General features: G+C 37.6%; 1 protein-coding gene across 1 annotated transcript in view; it reads right to left on the bottom strand.

The window, feature by feature from the left end:
• Positions 1-22,723, bottom strand: part of rad21 (RAD21 cohesin complex component) — a 65,678-nt gene that overhangs the window by 39,444 nt on the left and 3,511 nt on the right. Inside the window, exon 2 of the mRNA XM_033019213.1 lies at positions 2,692-2,869. Coding sequence (XP_032875104.1) covers positions 2,692-2,835 — 144 coding nt within the window. The 5' untranslated portion in view covers positions 2,836-2,869. The remainder of the gene's footprint in view (positions 1-2,691; positions 2,870-22,723) is intronic.

Genomic DNA, 22,723 nt, shown 5'->3' with positions numbered 1-22,723 from the left:
TTCACAAAGGTCATGCCTGATTTCATCTTTCTAAACCTTCTTTCGGCCTCCTTTTTCTTTTTGACCAAATTTACAACCTTCTGTCATTCAAGGAACCCTTACCTTGCATTCCGTATCCCTCCTCCTTACTGGAACATGCCAGTATTGCAATCTGATCAGTTGGCTTTTAACCAACAGCCACATGCCGGATGTGAACCTACCCAATTGCAATTGCTCCCAATTTAATCTCCATATCACCTGCCTAATAATGCTGTAATCTGCTTTATCCCAATTTAATACTTTCACCCAAGGACCAGATTTATGTTTCTTCCAATGTTTCAACTTCTCCCCCAATGTGACTAGGGAGGTAAACATCTCAAAATGTATTATTTATGAAGTAAATTAAAATAATCTGTATTTGAACTTTCACTCATCTAAATTAGGTTTTGATAATAAGGCTGAAATGCAAGAGATTAAATCATCAATATGTCGACATTCTACACAGTAACAACTCAGTTGTCCAGCATTTAGACAAATTAACACACTTTATAGGTGGCAAATCAGAGGAAATGGTAGGTCAGATTGTGCCGATTGGGTGGCGGGGCCCCACTGCGCCAAGGGAGCAATAGCCTGACAGAGGCGCAAACAATCTTTCTGATGTACTAGCCAGAGGATCTGGGGTGACGGAGGAACTGAAGGAAATCCACATTAGGCATGAAATGGTGTTGGGTAGACTGATGGGACTGAAGGCTGATAAATCCCCAGGGTCTGATGTTCTGCATCCCAGGGTACTTAAGGAAGTGGCTCTAGAAATCGTGGACGCATTTTCCAATGTTCTATAGGTTCATGATCAGTTCCTGTGGATTGGAGGGTAGCTAATGTTATCCCACTTTTTAAGAAAAGCGGGAGAGAGAAAACAGGGACTTATAGATCAGTTAGCCTGACATCGGTGGTGGGGAAGATGCTGGAATCAATCATAAAAGATGAAATAGCAACACATTTCAACAGCAGTAACAGGATTGGTCCGAGTCAGCTTGGATTTACGAAGGGGAAATCATGCTTGGCTAATCTTCTGGAATTTTTTGAGGATGTGATTAGCTAAATGGACAAGGGAGAGCCAGTGGATGTAAGTGCATCTGGACTTTCAGAAAGCATTTGATAAGGTCCCACATAGGAGATTAGTGGGCAAAATTAGGGCACATGGTATTAGGGGTAGAGTGCTGACATGGATAGAAAATTGGTTGGCAGACAGGAAACAAAGAGTAGGGATTAACGGGTCCCTTTCAGAATGGCAGGCAGTAACGTGGGGTACCGAAAGGCTCGGTGATGGGACCTCAGTTATTTACAATATATATTAATAATTTAGATGAAGGGATTACCAGTAACATGAGCAAATTTGCAGATGACACAAAGCTGGGTGGCAGCGTGAACTGTGAGGAGGATGCTTTGAGAATGCTGGGGGACTTGGACAGGTTGGGTGAGTGGGCAGATGCATGGCAGGTGAAGTTTAATGTGGATAAATGTGAGGTTATCCACTTTGGTAGCAAAAACAGGAAGGCAGATTACTATCTAAATGGTGTTAAGTTGGGAAAAGGGGAAATACAACGGGATCTGGGGGTCCTTGTTCATCAGTCAATCAAAGTAAGCATGCAGGTACAGCAGGCAGTGAAGAAAGCGAATGGCATGTTGGGTAGAGGAGCAAAGAGGTCATTCTGCAGTTGTACAGTACCCTAGTGAGACCACACCTGGAGTATTGTGTGCAGTTTTGGTCTCCAAATTTAAGGACATTCTTGCTATTGAAGGAATGCAGCGTAGGATCACAAGGTTAATTCCGGGATGGAGGGACTGTCATATGCTGAGAGAATGGAGCGGCTGGGCATGTATACTCTGGCATTTAAAAGGATGAGAGGGCATCTTATTGAAACACATAAGATTATTAAGGGTTTGGACACGCGAGAGGCAGGAAACATGTTTCCGGTGTTGGAGGAGTCCAGAACCAGAGGCCACAGTTTAAGAATAAAGGGTAAGCCATTTAGAACGGAGATGAGGAAACACTTTTTCACACAGAGAGTTGTAAGTCTGTGGAATTCTCTGCCTCAGAGACTGGTGGAGGCCGGTTCTCTGGATATTTTCAAGAGAGCTAGATTAGGGGTCTTGAAGATAGCGGAATCAAGGGATATGGGGAGAAGGCAGGAACGGGGTACTGATTGTGCATAATCAGCCATGATCACATTGAATGGCGGTGCTGGCTCGAAGGGCCGAATGGCCTGCTCCTGCACCTATTGTCTTGCACCAGCCTAATGTTCTCTGGAGATGTTGCCTGACCAGTTACTCCATTACATTGTCTATTAACCAGCAGCTTCTACTCTTTGTTTCTACTGCATACAAAGATAACACCTTACTGTGGTTATAGTGGACAATCAGCAATAGCAGACACCATTATTCTTCCTCCACCCCCCACCCCATGGTCTGTTATAACGAGGCTTTACTGTATTGCTGAAAGTAATTAACCATGAAAAATGTTGACTTTAAAAGTCATGCATTGAAGTATTTAGTACATGTACATTGTGGCAGGCGAAGAATAAAGATAACTTGGTCACTGTGCATATACACTGTGCTATAATGTACGACTTCTGAGATTGGCACTTACAAAATGCATTTTAATATTTATTTGGAAATATATTTGTTAAATAGGTTAACGTTAAGATTTACCTTGGGGGAAATTATGCTTTCCACGCTGCTCTCCAGATTACATTCAAATACATGGGCTTTCGTGAGCTTCTTGTCCCAGTGGGCTGCAAGCCAAATTTTGGCAAGCGGCCCACGTTTACTCAACACAAAGTGAGCGTAGAACATCTTGTGTTTTTGCTTTCAGCACCAGACCATAAATCTAGATAAAGAAAAATCATCAATAACTTAACAATAATATTAATAACAAAAATACAGATTTACTCCATGTTACATTGGTAATATTTATTTCCCATTTTCTCATCCTAAACCCAATAGTGCCAACATTGATAATAAACACCAAAAGTAATCCAGAATAAGATATTCAAATTGTCACAAATAAAAAGAGACAATGTTTATGAGAAGAGTATTTAATAGAGTAATAGACAGGCATGATATTCACCTCCAAAAAAAGTAGGAAGTAATGGCCGGGGTCCAGGAAGCCGGTAAGCCCCCCCCCCCCCCACCAATTGAAAATGATTCCCAAGAAATGTCTCTTTGCCTAGCACTGTGTGTGCAAACAGCACAGAAAATGTGATTTTGGCTGCAGCCATCTTCTGCTTCAGTAAGGGAAGCTGGCCGGTGAATGGCCGCAACGCCCTTCGGAGACTACGTCTGATTGGCCACCGAATGACCGGCTCATTATGTGATTGGACACACGCCCTTGGAGACACCGGCCGATTGGACGGCAGGAGATCGATTTGTTGATTGGACGGGAATTTTAAGGGAAGCTGGTCGGTGATTGGATGCAACCCCCTTAGAGACAGCGGTTGATTGGCCGCCAAATAATCGGGCACAAAAAAAAAAGAAAAATAGGAAAACAAAAAAATCGGAATTCCGATTTAAATCGGAAGAATATCATGCCTGAATATACATTAGTGAATAGGCATAAAGAAAAAGCATTAAACATTCAACTTAAAACTATCATTGGTAGATAATGACATAAGGATTTACAATACATTACCTTATGAAATAATTACACAGATTCATATCACAGGGAAGTAATTTCAAATTTGTAAACTGCAAATAGCAACAAATGTAGGCACAAAATGCTGGAGTAACTCAGCTGGGACCGGCAGCATCTCTGGAGCGAAGAAATGGGTGGCATTTCGGGACAGTCAGAAGAAGGGTCTCGACCCGAAACGTCACCCATTCCTTCTCTCCAGAGATGCTGCCTGAGTTGCTCCAGCATTTTGTGCCTACCTTCAATTTAAACCAACATCTGCAGTTCTTTCCTACATAATCACAAATGTCTTCTATTTTGGCACACATTAAGATAGAAAAACTGCCCCTGAAGTGCACAATTGTACTTGAAGGTACCAGTTTAAAATCCTGCTGTCACCGTTCCTATTTCTCATACTCCAAACTTAGGGTAAGCAAATTATTTTTAAAATCTTGAACACCACAAAACTCAAATTTCCTTTGAACCCATTCAACTGTACAGATGGGAGCAAGAAGGCTGGAAGCTGGCCCAGGAGTTTTGGAAATGCAAAAAGAGAAATGAGATCTATCAAGCTCATTACAACCAGGTATCATCTAACTTCCACATACATCTAGACATTGTCCTCAAAAAATTATCATGTGTGCACTTCCCTGAATGTATTTAGTACATACAAATAAAAAAGTTTGATGACATCACAATGGTTAAAAGCTGTTAATCCTGTTGAAATGGCCACAGGGTATAAAGTGAGGGAAATACGGTTGTTGAAATGTCAACCGCAGAGCACAACTTCATCGTTTTCTCCACTAGCACTCTTTGACCTACTAAGGCAAGGAACTGCAGGTGCTGGTTTCTAAAAGAAGACAGTGCTGGAGTAACTGGGTCAGGTGGCACCTTTGGAGAATATGGATAGGTAATGTTTTGGGTTTGTACCCTTTTCAGACTGACTGGGAGGGGAGTGTGAAAGAAAGTTGGAATGGAGATGGGGCAGGACAAAGCCTGGTCCTGACCGGAGTGGAGGTGGTGGAGGGAGGTTGATAGGGAAATGGTTGGACAAAGACTTGAGACAAAAAGGCAGATGGTGTGACCCAAAGATCGAAGAGCGGTAAATTGTAGCTAGAGGAAGGAATGTAGGTGGACGGGGAGGTGAGAAATAGGTACGAGTCCAGGTAGGGCAGTGGAGGTGGGGATATTGCAGTTACCCAGAATTTGAGACTTTAGTGTTCATGCCGATGGGTTGTAAGCTACCCAAGCGGCATATGAGATGTTGTTTCCCCCATGGGATGAATGGGAGTTGCAGAGGGAGCCCTATCTGTGGAAGGCAGAAAGGTCTGGGAATGGGAAGATGTGACGTTGTGGGATCACAATGAAGGTGACGGAAATGTCAAAGGATGATGTGTTGGATGCGGAGGCTGGTGAGGCGAAAGGTTAGGACCAGAGGATCTCTATTTTTATTCCGCCTGAGGGGAGTGGATTGAGAGCAGAACTACCCCCCGCCCCTTCCTTCTTCCCCCTCCTGGGCTTACACCTATTTCTCCCCTCGCCACTCCTGCTACATTCCTTCCTTTAGCTCTGCAATTCATAACTTCAATCCTTTTGCCTCACACCTGTCTTTTCATCTCTGGCCTTTGGCCATCTTTTAAATATTTGAAAGAATATTAATCTATCTCCACCTTAAATATATTTAATGCCTGGCCCAGACCACCCTTGGTGGCAAAGAATCCCAGAGATTCACTGCCCTCTGAGAGAATAAATCTCCAAGCAACTCAGATAGACCCTTATTCTGTAGCTACATCCTATTGTTTGCGATACTCCTATTGGTGAAAATATCTCAATGTCTGCCCTGTCAAGCAGCCTTGGGATCTTTGTGAATGAATAAGGTCACGCTTCATTCTTCTAAACGTCAAGGAGCACACATCTAAACTGCCACTTCTCTCTTGGCAAGATAACTCTCGTCCCAGAAATTAGCCTGGCTAATTTCCTTTGGACTGCCTCCAAAGCTCCTATATTATTTTCCAGTCATCACCTCACCAACACTCAATATTACTGTAACAAAGCCTCACTATTGTGAAACTCTTTCACAATAAAGGCCATCATGCCTTTGACTTTTTAATCTACTTTTTGGACTTTTGGTTTGCTAATTGTTTTTTTTTTTAATTCATGCACTACACCATCATAATCCCTCTGACCATACTATAAACCTTAATTGGCAAATTTATTGAATTGTGCAACATCTCAATAAAATTGAATGGAAAACTTGAATAGAATGTTAGTAATGTAGTAACATCCAGTAGTCAGGCAAATCAGTCAGTCCAGCACCAGAGAATGAAAAGTATCATAATGTTCATACGATGTGTGAAGTACAAGCTGATTTGGAATTAAGACAAGATATTATTTGTAGAAAGGCAGATTAAAAAAAAATCAGAATATTTGTTGTTAGAATTAGATTAAGATTATAGTCTTCATGCAATGTTTTGACAGTGTATGGCACTAAATGGTATGAACAAGGATGTCACCAGAGACAAACCAGTAAGTAGCTTTAAATTCTGTTCAAATGATTTTTTTCACTCTGATTAAAACAAGAATGCACTTTCACACGCGATGCAAAATTTGTTACTACCAGCCAGTAAAAGTGTAAAAAAAGGATTTAGGAAGAGTCCTCTAATGTGGCAAATTGTCCACAATTTCAGATTTGCCAATGATCCTTATAAAGCTATATCAAGTTTAATTTTAGAAACTGAACTAGCAAAAGAAGAAAACCTAATTTACAAGTTAACTCGATTTTGTTATGAGGGATGTATGAGAAAACTGCAGTGTTGATACTCTGGCCACTCCCTCTCTTCTCCCCCATCGGGCAAAAGGTTTCAAAGTATGAAAACGCACACCTCCAGATTCAGGGACAGATTCTTCCCAGCCATTATCAGGCAACGGAACCATCCTACCACAACCAGAGAGCAGTGTTGAACTACTCTCCTCTTCATTAGAGACCCTCGGACTAACTTTGATCCGACTTTACTGGACTTTATCTTGTACTAAACATTATTCACGTTATTCCCTTTATCGTGTATCTGTACATTGTGGATGACTAATGTAATTGTGTACTGTTTTTCCGCTGACTGGCTAGCGCGCAACAAAAGCTTTTCACTGTACATCAGTACATGTAACAATAAATTAAATTAAACTAATACACAGTTGGAACAGTCGGGAAATTTTGGTGGGGTGGTGCCATAACAGAAATGTTTTAAAGACAAATGGGTTGAGGTTATTTCTTCTATTCTTAGAGGATTTAAGCAGGATATGAAGAGTTAATAATATTTGGATAAATAACAAAAGTAAACATTTATGAAGTAAAGTTTATCCATTAATTATCTTAACTCAAGTGATAGAGCATGAAAAAATTCAAATAGGATACTAAAAACAGTGTTGTTGTGATAGGAATATCCAGAATGACAAGAGCACAATTTATACGTTGAACAACAACAATACTGTTGGAAGTACCTTTTGCATACAGAAGTATATGGAATAAAAATATCTGCAAATGTCATGCCAGCATAACCCAAATCTATTACAAATTACTTAATTCAAGATGCCACCCCGTGTTAGTGCAAACCTCCTAATTACATTACTACAGTATTGCAGAAGAAATAATAGGGCTTGTCAGAATGATGACAATATATATGATACATATATGAAAAATAAGATGGCAATTTAGCCAGGATGGGAATTCATTGAGTTTGGGGGGTAGGTTTTAAGAACACCATACTTTGAAGACAACCAGACAGGAGTCTATACTAATCCTGGTACTGTGAGGCCAGATAATTAATTAATGACTCTTATTATGGTACCCCCCAAGCACCAATCAAGAGCGAGGGCATGAAAGCAGAGCCAGCTTAAAAGAACTGGTGACTGTGGTTAAGAGTATTGGTCAGTCAAGATCCAGAAGCAGACATCAAAGGTTTGTATTCCAAATAAAAACATCACAAGAAAGAAAAATTCTAATGGAACAACCCAATTTATCTGGTTATCTAAGTTAAAGATAAGTGATCTAAAGATATCCAAGTTAAAGATAGCATCATATTTAAATAAAATATATAATTATACAAAAAATACAGCAAATAATGTAGATTAATTAGAATGGGGTTTCAAACAAATTAGAAGGAGCAAAGGCTAGCCAGGAAGATAGGAGTTTCTAAACATATTTTTTTTTAAATTTTAACCGTGCTCTGGTTCTATATAAGAGTGCCTTGGGAATTAGTAATAGTGACAAGAACGTGGCAAATGAATTAAAGAGATATTGCACACCAGTCTTCATTATAGTTCTAAATCAGGAATTGGTGCAGAGGGATGAAATCAGGAAAATTAGCATCACCAGAGAAGTAGCAGAATAACTAGCAAGAGTTGTGAACTAATAAATCCACATCTGAAGGATTTAATCTCATGGCATGTTTCCTCTTGTGAAAGGATCTAGAACTAAGGTCCACTGTTTAAAAATGAATTGCCAATTTAACAAAGATGAGAGATTTTATTGTCTGTCTTGAGGGACTTTTGATTGCTCTTGCACAGGTTTTGTAAGCAGTCTTTAAACATTTTAAAAACATAGATAGATGGATACTTGAAAACAAAGAGGTTACTGTAGATAGCCAGGAATGTGAACGCGGCTAAAAGGGAGCCTGGTGATCTACACCTGCTTTTACAGTGCCCTCTGTAATGTTTGGGACAAAGACCCATAATTTATCATTTATTTATTTGCCTCTGTACTCCACAATTTGAGATTTGTAATAGGAAAAAAAAAAATCACATGTGGTGAAATTGCACATTGTCAGATTTTATTAAATGCCATTTTTAGACATTTTGGTTTCACCGTGTAGAAATGACAGCAGTGTTTATACACAGTACCCGCATTTCAGGGCACCATAATGTTTGAGACAAAAGCTTCACAGGCGTTTGTAATTACTCAGGTGTGTTTAATTGCCTCCTTAATGCAGGTGTAAGAGAGCTCTCAGCACCTAGTCTTTCCTCCAGTCTTTCCATCAACTTTGGAAACTTTTATTGCTGTTTATCAACATGAGGACCAAAGTTGTGCCAGAGAGCACTGGTGAGCTTACTAATCTCAAAGGGACTGGCAGGCCAAGTTGATGACATTCACAGCTGATGACAGAAGAATTCTCTCTATAATAAAGAAAAATCCCCAAACACCTGTCCGACAGATCAGAAACACTCTTCAGGAGTCAGGTGTTTATTTGTCAATGACCACTGCCCGCAGAAGACTTCATGAACAGAAATACAGAGGCTACACTGCAAGATACAAACCACTGGTTCACCACAAAAATAGGATGGCTTGGTTAGTTTGCCAAGAAGTACCTAAAAGAGCAACCACATTCTGGAAAAGGTCTTGTGGACAGATGAGAAGAAGATTAACTTATATCAGAGTGATGACAAGAGCAAGGTATGGAGGAGTGAAGGAACTGCGCAAGATCCAAAGCATACCACCTCATCTGTGAAACATGGTGGTGGGAGTGTTATGTCCTGGGCATGTATGGCCGCTGAAGGTACTGGCTCACTTATCTTTATTGATACAACTACTGATGGTAGTAGCATAATTAATTCTGAAGTGTATAGACACATCATATCTGCTCGTTCAAACATATGCCTCAAAACTCAATGGCCAGCGATTTATTCTACAGCAAGACAATGATCGCAACCATACTGCTAAAGTGACAAAGGAGGTTTTTAAAACAAAAAAATGGCCAATTCTTGAGTAGCCAAGTCAATTGAGCATGCCTTATATATGCTGAAGAGAAAACTGAAGGGTACCAGCCTCCAAAACAAGCATAAGCTAAAGATGGCTGCAATACAGGCCTGGCAGAGCGTCACCAGAGAAGACGCCCAGCAACTGTTGATGTCCATGAATCGCAGACTTCAAGCAGTCATTGCATGCAAAGGATATGCAACAAAATACTAAACATGACTACTTTCATTTACATGACATTGCTGTGTCCCAAACATTATGGTGCCCTGAAATGGGGATGACTATAAACACTGCTGTTATTTCTACATGTTGAAACCAAAATGTATAAAAATGGCCTTTATTAAAATCTGACAATGTGCACTTTAACCACATGCGATTTTTTCTATTACAAAAATCAAATTGAGGAGTACAGAGGCAAATAAATAAATGACGGGTCTTTGTCCCAAACATTATGGAGGGCACTGTGATTCTTATATTTGTACAAGTGACAATTAATTTGGAACCCACTAGTATTGTCAATTGGGAATTTAGTGATGTCATCTTTTTTACCCATAATCGATGTGAAATTATTATTTTAAATCAATACCTCTTAACACATTTTCTGAATAATGATTTGTGTCCATCCTGAATAATGATCATAGAGATATAGAAATCAAGTAGGATTCTTTCAATTGTATGGAATTATTTGTAAACAAGTAACTCAGTCCCACATACATGAAGCAAGTGATCACATTTAAAATGATCAATTAGCATATTGAAATTGAAATTACAACCAATTAAAGACATCCAAATAATTAATGCAAAAAACAAAGTGCTAATAGAATTCAGCGTATCAGGCAGCATCTGTGGAGGACATGGACACGAGACACTTTGGGTCAGTACCCTTCTTCAGACTCCCTACCAACAACACCGTCTTGTGCATACCCTCCATAGATGCTGGATGCAGCTCTTTGATTTTGTTCACAATTCTAGCATCTGCTGTTTCTTGTGTGGCCAAAGAAATAATGCACTAGCTCTTCATAGCAGCAATATATTCAATCCAATTTTATTATCTCGCTAATCCATATTCTTTCTTTAAAAATATTCTTTTTTTTATGATCATATTTTATACCTTAATGGCCATACTGCAAAACGTGGAAAAACTCAGGCCGATCTTCCACCAACATGGATCTGCATTTTGTTATTCAACCGACACAGCTTCAGATTTTCCAACTCTTAAACCTATTAATCGGTTCACTTAAAATCCTGGGCAAGTAGAGCAGTGCCATTAAAATGAAAGGGGTAAATTAGCTGCAACAAGGAAATAGATTTCCATTTTGCATTAAACTTAGTTATTGAAAAACATTTAACAGATTTGATGCGATTCCTAATGTTTGTGTCAAAGATGTTCACAAACTTTCACAACCACAGTCTGAATCTGCCAAAGACATGCTCACCAGAAGGGAGAAAGCACATGCTGCTGTATTGGCGTTCTATACTGGAAGAAAGAGCAGATGCAGAAAAGGCAGTTGCTAACTTGTAGATCTGTCTCAGTATCTTCCAAGTGTTAGTAATAATCCTAAATATTTGCTCCCAATCAGTACTGCTCCTGCACTCTTTAACCTCAAAACCTTTAATCAGTTTGAAATCTTTAATACAGGACCTCAATCTTAATCTCAGCAGAGGTCACAATTTTCCATGATTTAACTGATAATTATAGCTATTCCCTGTTATTTCCTGTAATATCTCATTAATATTAACATGGAGAAAAAAGAAATATAGTGATTCAAAAGTGGTCTAATCAAATGCTGGTTGACATAAAACATGGCATACAATGGTCATTTAATTCGCAGTTGTTTTTTCTAATGTAGAGCACGTGCTGAGGAGCAAATGCAATACGCTAAACTGAAAGTAGTCCAGGTGAATCGCCATTTCACGAGATGGTGGGTGGCAAGATGTAATAGGGAAGGTGTTGCATCCGCAGTGGCTGCGTGAAAAAGGGAGCAAGCGTTGTCGACATGGAAGAGTGCAAGAGAACACAATGTTGAGAGAAGAGTTTAAGGGTGTTTTTTCAGTTAGAAAGTTCTTAAAAGCCTGGATTTCTCATCAGTTCACTGGTTTCCACCATTCGTGCTGGAAAATTATTGTGGCAACATTCTTTAAGGTCACTGGTGCGCACTGTTGCTTCTCTATTGGCCACAAAACTGTGCAAAGTAATTGAAAAATAATTTACTTTACTTCAAATTTGATATTGCTTCGAATTCAAAAGGAAAAGGCAAGAGAGTAGGGTACTGGGGAATTTCATTCTTTGTTACCTCTTTTCCAATACATTGTCCCTGAAATAGCAGTTAATACTCTCCTTTGAATTTAAAATTGTATCAGAAATATCACACTGTACCTAAACCACTAGGAATCAGCCAGGTTGATTGACTCGACAACAAGCACAAAATAATAATGAATAGGATGCCGAAGATTCATACGGACAGCCACTGTGAGTTACAAAACTATCGATTATAAAATACACATCTCGCATTATACAATGGAAATCATGTTCGAGAAATACAAAGCATGCCATCGAGCTATCACAACTAAGAAGCAATTGCACTACACTTTGGTTTTTTCACCGTCAGCAAGCTGGTCCACTGAATGTGTCATATGATTTGAGTAATCAGATATTAAGATAATACGCTGAAAATTAACAACTCACAAGGCCATTTGGTCCATCACTGACCATAAAAAGAGCCACCCAGCCTAAAACCATTTTCCAGCACAAGGTCATGGCATTTCAAGTGAACATCCAAGTATTTCATATAAACCTGACAGGTGTTTCTGCATCTACTATCCTTTCATTGAGCTCCAGGTGTTTGGTTGAAACTTATCTTCCTCATTTATTCTCTAATACTTATGCTTATGATATCTTTTATTTCAAACGATTTAAAAAAAAAAGAAGAAAAGAAAAGATGAAAATGAATAAATGAAAGGAAAATTATATATATACATATATATACATAAATACATACACACACATACATATACATATATACATACACACACATACATACATATACATAACATATATGTACATACATAAATTAAAAAATCAAAAGCCAATTTCAACATAATACACATTAGACTCGTTCGAAAAGGGATAGGAAGAAGCCTATGCTTGTCAAGTCCTACCCCCATTCTTCACCATTAACAAATGCAAAATTCAATAAAATAAAATAAACAGACAATTCAAATAAAACTACTCCAATCAAGCTATTAAGAAAAAAAGAACAAAAAAAGAAAAGAACAAAAAGTACAAGCACCATTAACATCTGTGAGATTTACATTCTCCTTCCTCATTACTGTACTTTTCAAAGATATATCTTTTGTACATTTTTTTATATTGCATTATATTCATACTTTGTTTAATCGTTTTGTCAAGACCATTCCACAAAACCACCCCACAAATAGAAATACACATACTTTTTAAATTGGTCCGAGCATAATGCTGTTTCAAGTTTAGTTTCCCTCTAAAGTTATAACCCCCCTCTCTGTCTTTGAACAGTTTTGTAAATTCAATTCAATTCAATTTACAGGTAGCAGTTTATTTTTTGCTTTATAAATTATCTGTGCAGTCTTAAATTCTACCAGATCCTTAATCTTTAAGGTGTGTAATTTTAAATACAGTATATTGGTGTGTTCATGATATCCTACATTGTTTACTATACGAATAGCTCTTTTTTGTAGTGTGCTTAGTGATTGTAAGGTAGTTTTGTAGGTGTTGCCCCATACTTCCACACAGTAATTTAAATACGGTAACACAAGTGAGCTGTACAGAATATACAGTGCTCTCTTTCAAAACATGCCTTGCTTTCCCCATCACTCCAATACTCCGTGCTACTTTTGCTCTCACATGTTTTATATGGGGTTTCCAGCAGATTTTGTGACCAAGAATCACACCCAGAAATTTATTTTCATACACTCTTTCTATTTCAACATTATTTATCATTACTTTTACTTGTGTATTTATTTTGCGTTTTCCAAACAGCATAAGTTTGGTTTTGTTTAAATTTAATGATAATTTATTCAAATCAAACCATGTTTTTAGTTTACTCATTTCTGTTGTGACCACCTCCAAAAGCTGCTGCAAATTGTCCCCATCACAGAAAATATTAGTGTCATCTGCAAATAACACAAATTTCAAGAGGTTTGACACCCTACATATATCATTAATATACAAAATAAATAATTTGGGGCCCAAAACCGACCCATGTGGGACTCCACAAGTTATTTCTAAGCATGTTGATTTGCAGTCCCCTATTTGCACAAACTGATGTATTTTACTTATGTAGCTTCTCATCCACTCTAGTACGACCCCTCTGATTCCATACTTTTCCAGTTTTTTGATTAGCAAATGATGATCAATTGTATCAAATGCTTTTTTCCAAATCTATAAATACACCCATTGCATATTTCTTGTTATCTATAGAACTGGTAATGTCTTCAATTAACTCCATTAATGCCATGGATGTCGATCTGTTTGACCTGAATCCATATTGACTATCAACTAGCAATTCGTGCTTCTCGATAAAGTTATCTAATCTACTTACATACAGTTTTTCTAATATTTTTGAGAACTGAGAGAGTAACGACACCGGCCTGTAATTTGTAAATTGATTTCTGTCTCCAGCTTTGTATAGTGGGATGACTTTGGCAGTTTTCATTTTACATGGAAATACACCAGTTTTGAAAGATAAATTGCAAATATAAGTTAAGGGTTTTACAATTACACCAATGACTACCTTGATTAAAGCCATATCAATATCATTCCAGTCTGTAGACCTTTTATTCTTACAATTACAAACAATGTGAATAATCTCCTTTTCATCAGCTGCTTTCAAAAATATTGAGTTTGGGTTGCTATCTAACAAATCCACAACCTTCCCCTCTCCTTCTTCTGACTGTGGATTATCGATTTCTTCTGCCAGTTTTGGTCCCACACTTACAAAAAATGTGTTAAACCCATTAACCACATCATTCATATCGCTTACAGTTGTATCATTGTCTTCAAAATACTGAGGGTAGTTTATATTCATTGATCCATTCCTGATAATATTATTTAACACATTCCATATGCCCTTGATATTATTTTTATTATCGTTTAATATTTTATTATAATAATCTTTCTTACATATCCTCATAATACTAGTCAATTTGTTTCTATCGTCTATCGTCCGTCTGTTTTTTTCTTTCTTTTTGTTCCTTTGTCATGTTTTAGTTAATTTTGTTTTATTAAGTTGTGTATGTGTGTGGGTGGGGTGGGAGAAACATGTTTTGGTCTCTTCCTTCGGGGGATGCAACTTTTTTTTCTGTCGTATTCCCCGTCCCCGTCTGCGCCGAGGCCTAATGGCGGAGCTGTGGCGGCGGCAGTGGAGCCCCGACTCTGCCCCGGAGCTGTAGCGGCGGCAGCGGAGACCCGACTCGGCCCCGGAGCTGTGGCGGCGGCAGTGGCAGTGGAGACCCGACTCGGCCCCGATGCTGTAGTGGTGGCGGCAGCGGCGACCAGACTCGGCCCCGGAGCTGTAGCGGCGGCGGCAGCGGAGACCCGACTCAGCCCAGGAGCTGTAGTGGCGGCCGCAGCGGAGACCCGACTCGGCCCCAGAGCTGTAGCGGAAGCGGCAGCGGAGACCCGACTCGGCCCAGGAGCTGTGGCGGCGGCAGCAGCGGAGACCCGACTCGGCCTCAGAGCTGTGGCGGCGGCGGCAGCGGCAACCGAGGCCCGACTCGGCCCCTGAACTGTGGCGACGGCAGCGGAGACCCGACCAGGCCTCGGAGCTGCGGAGTTTGAACCGGCCCGGTTGGCGCCACGATGTGAGTGGAATCGCGCCATTACAGCTCCGAAAAAAACTGTATTTAAAACGGGGGTAAAAGGGTCAAACAAACGCACTTACCACAGGAGATCGATTGTGAACGGCTCCGGCAGCGTTTAAAAGGTGCGTGACGTCATCAGGCGCGCGATTTAAGAAGAAATTATGACCCAGCGCTCCCCCACCCCCACCGCTGGAAAAAAAGCTACGAGAAAAGAAACTGGCCTCAGCTCGGGTGCAACTGCTGCTTCTCAAGAAGATATCTCACAGAGGAAAGCTGAAATGGAGGAACTTAAGACTACCATTCTAGGTGAGATAAAGAAGCAGAGGAAGGAGTATATGGAGGAGATAAAGAAGCAGAGGAAGGAGTATATGGAGGAGATAAAAAGTTTAAAAGCGGATATGCTGGTGTCTCACGAGAAAAATAAAGAAGATAAAGAAGACTTAATAAAACAAGTTATAACGACGGTAAAAAGTATGATGGATGAGTGGAAGGAAAAGGCTAATGCCGAGTTACAAACTCAAATTGAGGATGTAAAGGAAATAGCTGCTGGGATGGAAAGAAAGCTGGATGACAAGATAGATCCTACTATAATTTCGCTAGACCAACAAGGCGAAGCAATTAAAGAGCTAACTAAAATTGCTGAAGTGAATACTAAGGTGATTGTAAAAGTGGCCTTTGACCATGTCTTCGAAGACATGATGAAGATTATAATAAAAAAGAGAAACCTGAAATACGAGGGAGACAACATCAGTATTTTTAGAGACTTCCCAGCAGAAGTGGCCAAGAAAAGAGCACTATTTAAAGAAACAAAAGGTATCCTGAGGAATGTACAGAATACTAAGAATCTGAGATATGGCTTGATGTACCCAGCAATACTGAGAGTAACTTATGATGACAAGGAATATCGTTTCGTTAAGCATACTGAAGCATTGAAATTCGCCCGAGGCATACAGCAGAAGCCAGAAGATGAAGAGAGAGAAGATGCGGAGGAAGAACCCGAGGGAGAAGGAGAGGACTGAACTTTTATCATCGACCTGTGGTTATGAAATACTCACTTAGAAGGAAGTGGAATAATGGGCATTTAGTAGTAGTTCTGTATTAATTATTAGAAAATATTTAATTATTCCATGATAATAGTATTACATATTATAGTATTAAATACAATTGATATTAGTAATTAGCAAATAGTAATATGAATAATAGAAATAATTACTAAGTACTAAGTATATAAAGTTAGTACCCCACCCCAATATATATAGCATTTGAGATAGGAGCTGGTATAATCAACATCTTTTTTTTATTAAAAAAACGGAAGTCTTTAGATTAATGGCCACGTTAGTGTGGCTTTCACTTTCACATACTACACACTATACAAGTGTAGTTTCTTTTTTTTCTGAGCACCCTATTAACACCCTTTACTTTTTTTTTATTATTGATATTTCTTATTGTTTTTGTTTTTTATTGATATTATATTATATATTATTTGAATGTAGATGTGAAGGATATTGTGTATTTAGTTTAAGAAGACATAGATGTGGATTAAGGTGGAAAGAAATTCTCATTGGATTGATGTCCGGGTGCAACGGGGAGCTAGGTGAGTCAAGAAGGCTACTCCAAAATAAGCCGCCCTAATAGTAAAATGCATGATATAAAGGTGAAGACTGGGGGTGATGGAGTAACCTTCTGCAGTTGGAATGTAAAAGGAATTAATGAACCAATTAAAAGGGGAAAGGTGTTAGCTCAGTTGAACAGATTGAAGACAGATGTCATTTTCCTTCAAGAGACTCATCTTAAAAAAGATGCTCAACATAGATTAACAGCTAAATGGATTTCTAAGGTGTATCATTCTACATTTATTCATAAATCTAGAGGAGTTGCAATAATTATTCGCAAAGGTATACCTTTCATACAAAGTTCTATTATAGAGGATAAAGAAGGCAGATATGTAATAATTACAGGGGAATTATATTCAAAAAAGGTAATTTTAATGAATATATATGCCCCTAATTTTGATAATCCATTATTTTTTAAGAAAATATTTAATAATATTCCTATATCCACTCAACACAATTTAATAATTGGAGGTGATTTAAATTGTACTTTAGATAATTATCTAGATAGATCATCCGCAAAAAGGAAAGCTGCCTCGAAATCAAGTAAATTCATAAATGCTTTTATCAATACATCTAATATTAAAGACATCTGGAGGTTAGATAATCCATCCGGACGAGAATATTCTTTTTTCTCGCCCGTACATGGAACCTATTCGAGGATAGATTATTTTTTAATAGATTCTAAATTACTTCCTTTTACGTATGATGCAAAATATCATAATATTATCATCTCGGATCATGCGCCATTAACATTTAAGATAAAATTAAAAGATATATCTAATAAAACTACTACCTGGAGATTTAACCCTCAGATATTAAAGGACAATGACTGTTGTAAATATGTGATGGATCAGATTAAATTATTTTTTGAAACTAATGATAATCCTGAAACTTCTCCATCACTATTTTGGGACACATTTAAGGCATTCATGCGTGGCGCAATAATATCCGCACAAGCACATCTCAATAAAGAAAATCGAAAAATAGAACAAAATTTAGAAAATGAGATAAAACGTCTAGATAATGAAAATATAAAACAGCCTTCCAAAGAGTTAAGTAATAAAATTGCATCAGTAAAATATAGATTAAATAAAATATATTCTAATCAAGTGATTAAACTTTTTCAACAAACTAAGCAAGTGTATTTTGAATTTGGAGATAAGACACAAAAATTACTAGCACGACAGCTTAGAAAATTAGAAGATGAGAAGATGATACACGGAATTAGATCTGAGTATGGAAATATATTAATTACTCCAAAAGATATTAATGATAGATTTTTACAATATTATAAAAATCTTTATTCGTCAAAACTAACAGGACAAACAGATAGTATGGAAATATTTTTACAAGAATGTCAAATCAATAGCTTAGATCAGGAAGGTAGAGAATTGTTAAATGCTGAAATAACAGTAAAAGATATTATAGAATCAATTAGTTCGCTAAAGAACGGAAAAGCAGCGGGCCCAGATGGCCTGAGTGCAGAATTTTATAAAAAATTTCAAGATCTGATTTCCCCAAGATTACAAATAATGTATAGATATGCATATGACCAAGGAAAATTACCAGAATCTTTAAATGAATCCACAATTACACTCATCCCTAAAGTAGATAAGGATTTGGAAGATCCTGGATCATATAGAGCGATTGCCCTTTTAAATACAGACCAAAAAATATTAACTAAGGTCTTATCTAGGAGATTAAGTTTAGTGATCTCTAAATTAATACATTATGATCAAACAGGTTTTATCCCAAAACGTTACTCATCCCATAATCTCAGACGTTTGTTTAATATTATATATTCAAAAAGAATACGAGATACGGAACTAGCGGTTATATCACTAGATGCAGAAAAAGCGTTTGATCAGGTGGAATGGATGTATTTATTTAATATAATGGAAAAGTTTCAATTGGGGGATAGATTTTGTAAATGGGTAAGAATTTTATACTCGAATCCTATGGCAAGAATTTTGACTAACCAAATTTTATCAGCCAAATTCAAACTCTCTAGGGGATGCAGACAGGGATGTCCGTTATCACCCTTATTGTTCGCATTGGTGATAGAACCATTGGCGGAAAAAATTAGATCTGAACCTGAAATATATGGCTATAATACTGACACAACAATTAATAAAATTTCTTTATATGCAGATGATGTTTTGATTTATATTACAAAACCGGAAATTAGTATTCCCAACCTGCTAAACATTATAACTAAGTTTGGTGCATTTTCTGGGTATAGGATTAATTGGGATAAAAGCGAGATTATGCCAATAACAGGAATAAATCTTAATACATTACAACAATACCCATTAAAAGTAGTTACAGACAAACTTAAATATTTAGGGATTAACGTAACTAAAACTCATAACTCATTAATAAAATCCAACTATCCTCAACTATTAGATAAACTTAGAAAAAATATTTTATATTGGAAAACACTGCCTATATCCATGATTGGTAGAATAAGTGCCATAAAGATGGTATTTCTACCGCAGTTGTTATATTTGTTTCAGGCTATTCCTTTTTTTCTTCCGAAAACTTTTTTTAAAAAAATTGATAATATTGTCAATAGCTTTATTTGGGATTATAAAAATCACAGAATAAATAAAAAACATCTATGCAAAGCTAAGATAAATGGAGGATTAGCACTTCCAAACTTTTTATATTATTTTTGGGCTGTTCAGATTAAGAATATGAATTTCTGGTGGGTAAATATGGATCATGAACCGACATGGTTAAATATAGAAAAGGAGGACTGCCTACCTTTCAATGTAGGTTCGATAATTTTTGCACCAACGGAAGTACAAAAAAAATATTATAAAGACAACCTAATAATATATAATAATAGACGTATTTGGAAACAAATAGTTAAGACTCTACACTTGGATAATCTCTCATTTAGATTACCAATTATGAATAATCCATCGTTTAAACCTGCTATATTAGATGGGGGGTTTAAACAATGGGATGATTTAGGAATTACAAGGATAGAACACCTGTATAGAAAAGGAAAATTTCTTTTATTCCAGGAGTTACAAGATATTTATGGATTGTCTCCACAACATTTATTTAGGTATTTACAAATTAGAGATTATATTAAATCCAATACACAAGATTATAAAAATAAAGAAGCAGGATTGTTAGATGAACTGTTTAATTTATATCCAAATACAGAAAAATTAATAGCTTATATATATAACATCATTTTGGATAAGGAGAATCCAATAACGGAAGTATATCGTCAAGCATGGGAAAATGAAATGGGATTGGCTATAACAAAAGAAAACTGGGAAGAAAGTCTACAACGAATACACCGGTGTTCATTAAACGCCAGACATATACTGATACAATTTAAAGTATTATATAGGTTACATTATTCGAAAACTAAATTAAATAGTATTTTTCCGAATCTCTCCGCTATTTGTGATAAGTGCAAGAAAGCAGAGGCAAATTTAATACATAGTTTCGTTACATGTCCTAAATTGAATTATTACTGGACAGAAATCTTTAAAGTTATTTCTGAAGTTATCAAAGTTAAATTGGACCCTAACCCAAAGCTAATAATATTTGGAATTCCGGATTTACATCTATCACTTACAGTAAATCAAAGAAATTTCTTTGATTACTGTTTAATAATTGGAAAAAAAATCATATTGAAATTTTGGAAGGGAACATTATCCCCCACAACCAAAATGTGGGCAACAGAGATGATGGAGACGTTACATCTGGAAAGAATTAGATTTGTCCTATTGGACAAGTATAATTCTTTTGAACAGATATGGTCTCCATATATACAGTATTTAGAGAAGTAGCTGTTCTTGGCAACACAGCTCGACGTGCACCCTGCGGGATTTGGTGAGAATAATTCATTTTTATATTGGAATTACATATATGTCTTTATTGATACTATCACTTGTAGTAGTGTTATTAATAATACATATTGTGGTTACTAAAAATTTTTTTTTTTTTCGTTTCTCTTTTCTTTCTTATATATAATCAAATTATTATTTAATCACTCTCTTAATGATTTATAACTGTTCTATTCTTTCTCTATCATTATTTCTAAAAAAATAGTAGATAAGTATTACTAGTGTTTTACTTAATGCAAATTGAATTAATTTGATATAAAGTTGTTTGAAGCATTGTAATTGATTACCTTTAATAAAAAAATATATTAAAAAAAGAATCTTTTAATACTGTGGTCTATTTCTATTCAATCTACGCTGGCTACCTTGTTCATTAATTTACTGCAAGGGAATACGTTTAGAAAGAATAGTTCATTTCAACTCCCCTTGTAACACCTCAAAGCATTACACAGCCAATTAATTATTTCTGAAACACAGTTGTAGTATACCGTGTGTTCACTGATAATACATCCAATCAAATTATTCAGCAAACAGTGTCTATTTAAACAAAACATTACAAGTAAACATTCCAGTGAGACTATTTAATAATATGGTTTACCTGATAAAAGCATATTTATTCCAAAGTGGCACCAATTGATTATAATTGCAACAGAAAGCATTGAGTGGGGAATAGCTACAAAGACACTGTAAAGTCAACCCTAGTTTCCAAAAGAAGTTCTGTCACTGGCTTCGATTGACAAATTAATCAGTATTTGCATTCCAAGTGAGAATAATAATGTCACCCGAATCAGTAGTCACTGTGATATTCAATTTGCATACACTCAAGCTCCTACACAACACAAATAAGTTTATAATCAGAAGATTTACCAGCACTTCATTATTTAATAAGATTGTGCACCACGAACACAAATCAGAACATTAAGATAAATTGCAATATGACCCGAGTCAATTTACTGTCTGAGTGTTCTGTTGATGATTCCACTTACTGAATAATTTCTGTTCTCAAGAACACAGATTTGAAAAGAACAGATGTACTGTAATTGAAATTGCACCACTAAAAAGGAAAAGAAACAAGATACTTTGACGCGCATTTATTCACTACCCTTCTATTTACTGAACATAGTAGCTACTCTGGGGATATAAGAACTGTGATGAGAAAAACAAGACGTTTAGCAGATGAAGATGATGCAATACAGTAATGTAACTGGGCCATCAGAATCACGTTTGTGCACTAATATTACACATATTAATCTATACTGTGCTTTATATTTGTAATCATCATATCATATCATATCTATATTATACTATTAAAACTGTGTGTGTTTGTGGGTGTATGTCAGATTCGGCATTTGATTCCTTGGTCCGCCAAAACCACACGCTGAAACTCCGTGATTTTTCCCATTTCGCTAGCGAATTCACTTTTACATTCACTCATGCACTCCTCAAAACATTTGGACATTTTAATGTACTTTTTAAAATAAAATCCTTCCCCCCCCACTCACTCAAAAGCAGCGGGGGAACAGCCAGCGTGACAGAGCCGGAGTGTCAGAAGCGCCGAGGATGCAAGGCCTCACAGTCTCTGATGGAGCCGCTTTCACAGACTTTACCGTCAGCGGCAGGGGCAACTTCGGATCCAGCAGCAGAATGGCTCCGTTAATGCATTCATTCCACAGTGAGTTCAGTTCGGAAGCAACAACCCCCCCCACCCCCCTCCCCCTCCCCCTCCCCCCCTGCTCTCCTCCACTCCCCCCCCACCCCGGCCCGGCTCTGTCACGCTGGCGGAAGCCATGATCGGCTGGTCCCCCGGCTGCTTTTCACCGTCCTCAGATCGCTCCGTGCCTCGCTGGCTCACTCAGGACCACGCCCACCCACTCCAACCCCCCCCCCCCCCCTCCCCGTACTCGAGGTCTGAAGCGTTCGGGAATCGGTCCTCTGTGACGACCCGGAGATAACCGGCTGGCTCCAGGGGCACAGAGAGGATGTGCCGAGGATGCGAGGCCATGGAGCT

Source organism: Amblyraja radiata, chromosome 4, assembly GCF_010909765.2.
Source record: "Amblyraja radiata isolate CabotCenter1 chromosome 4, sAmbRad1.1.pri, whole genome shotgun sequence".
Classification (NCBI taxonomy): Eukaryota; Metazoa; Chordata; class Chondrichthyes; order Rajiformes; family Rajidae; genus Amblyraja; species Amblyraja radiata.
The sequence above is the reverse complement of the archived record's forward strand: the minus strand, read 5'-3'. Positions and strand labels throughout refer to the sequence as shown.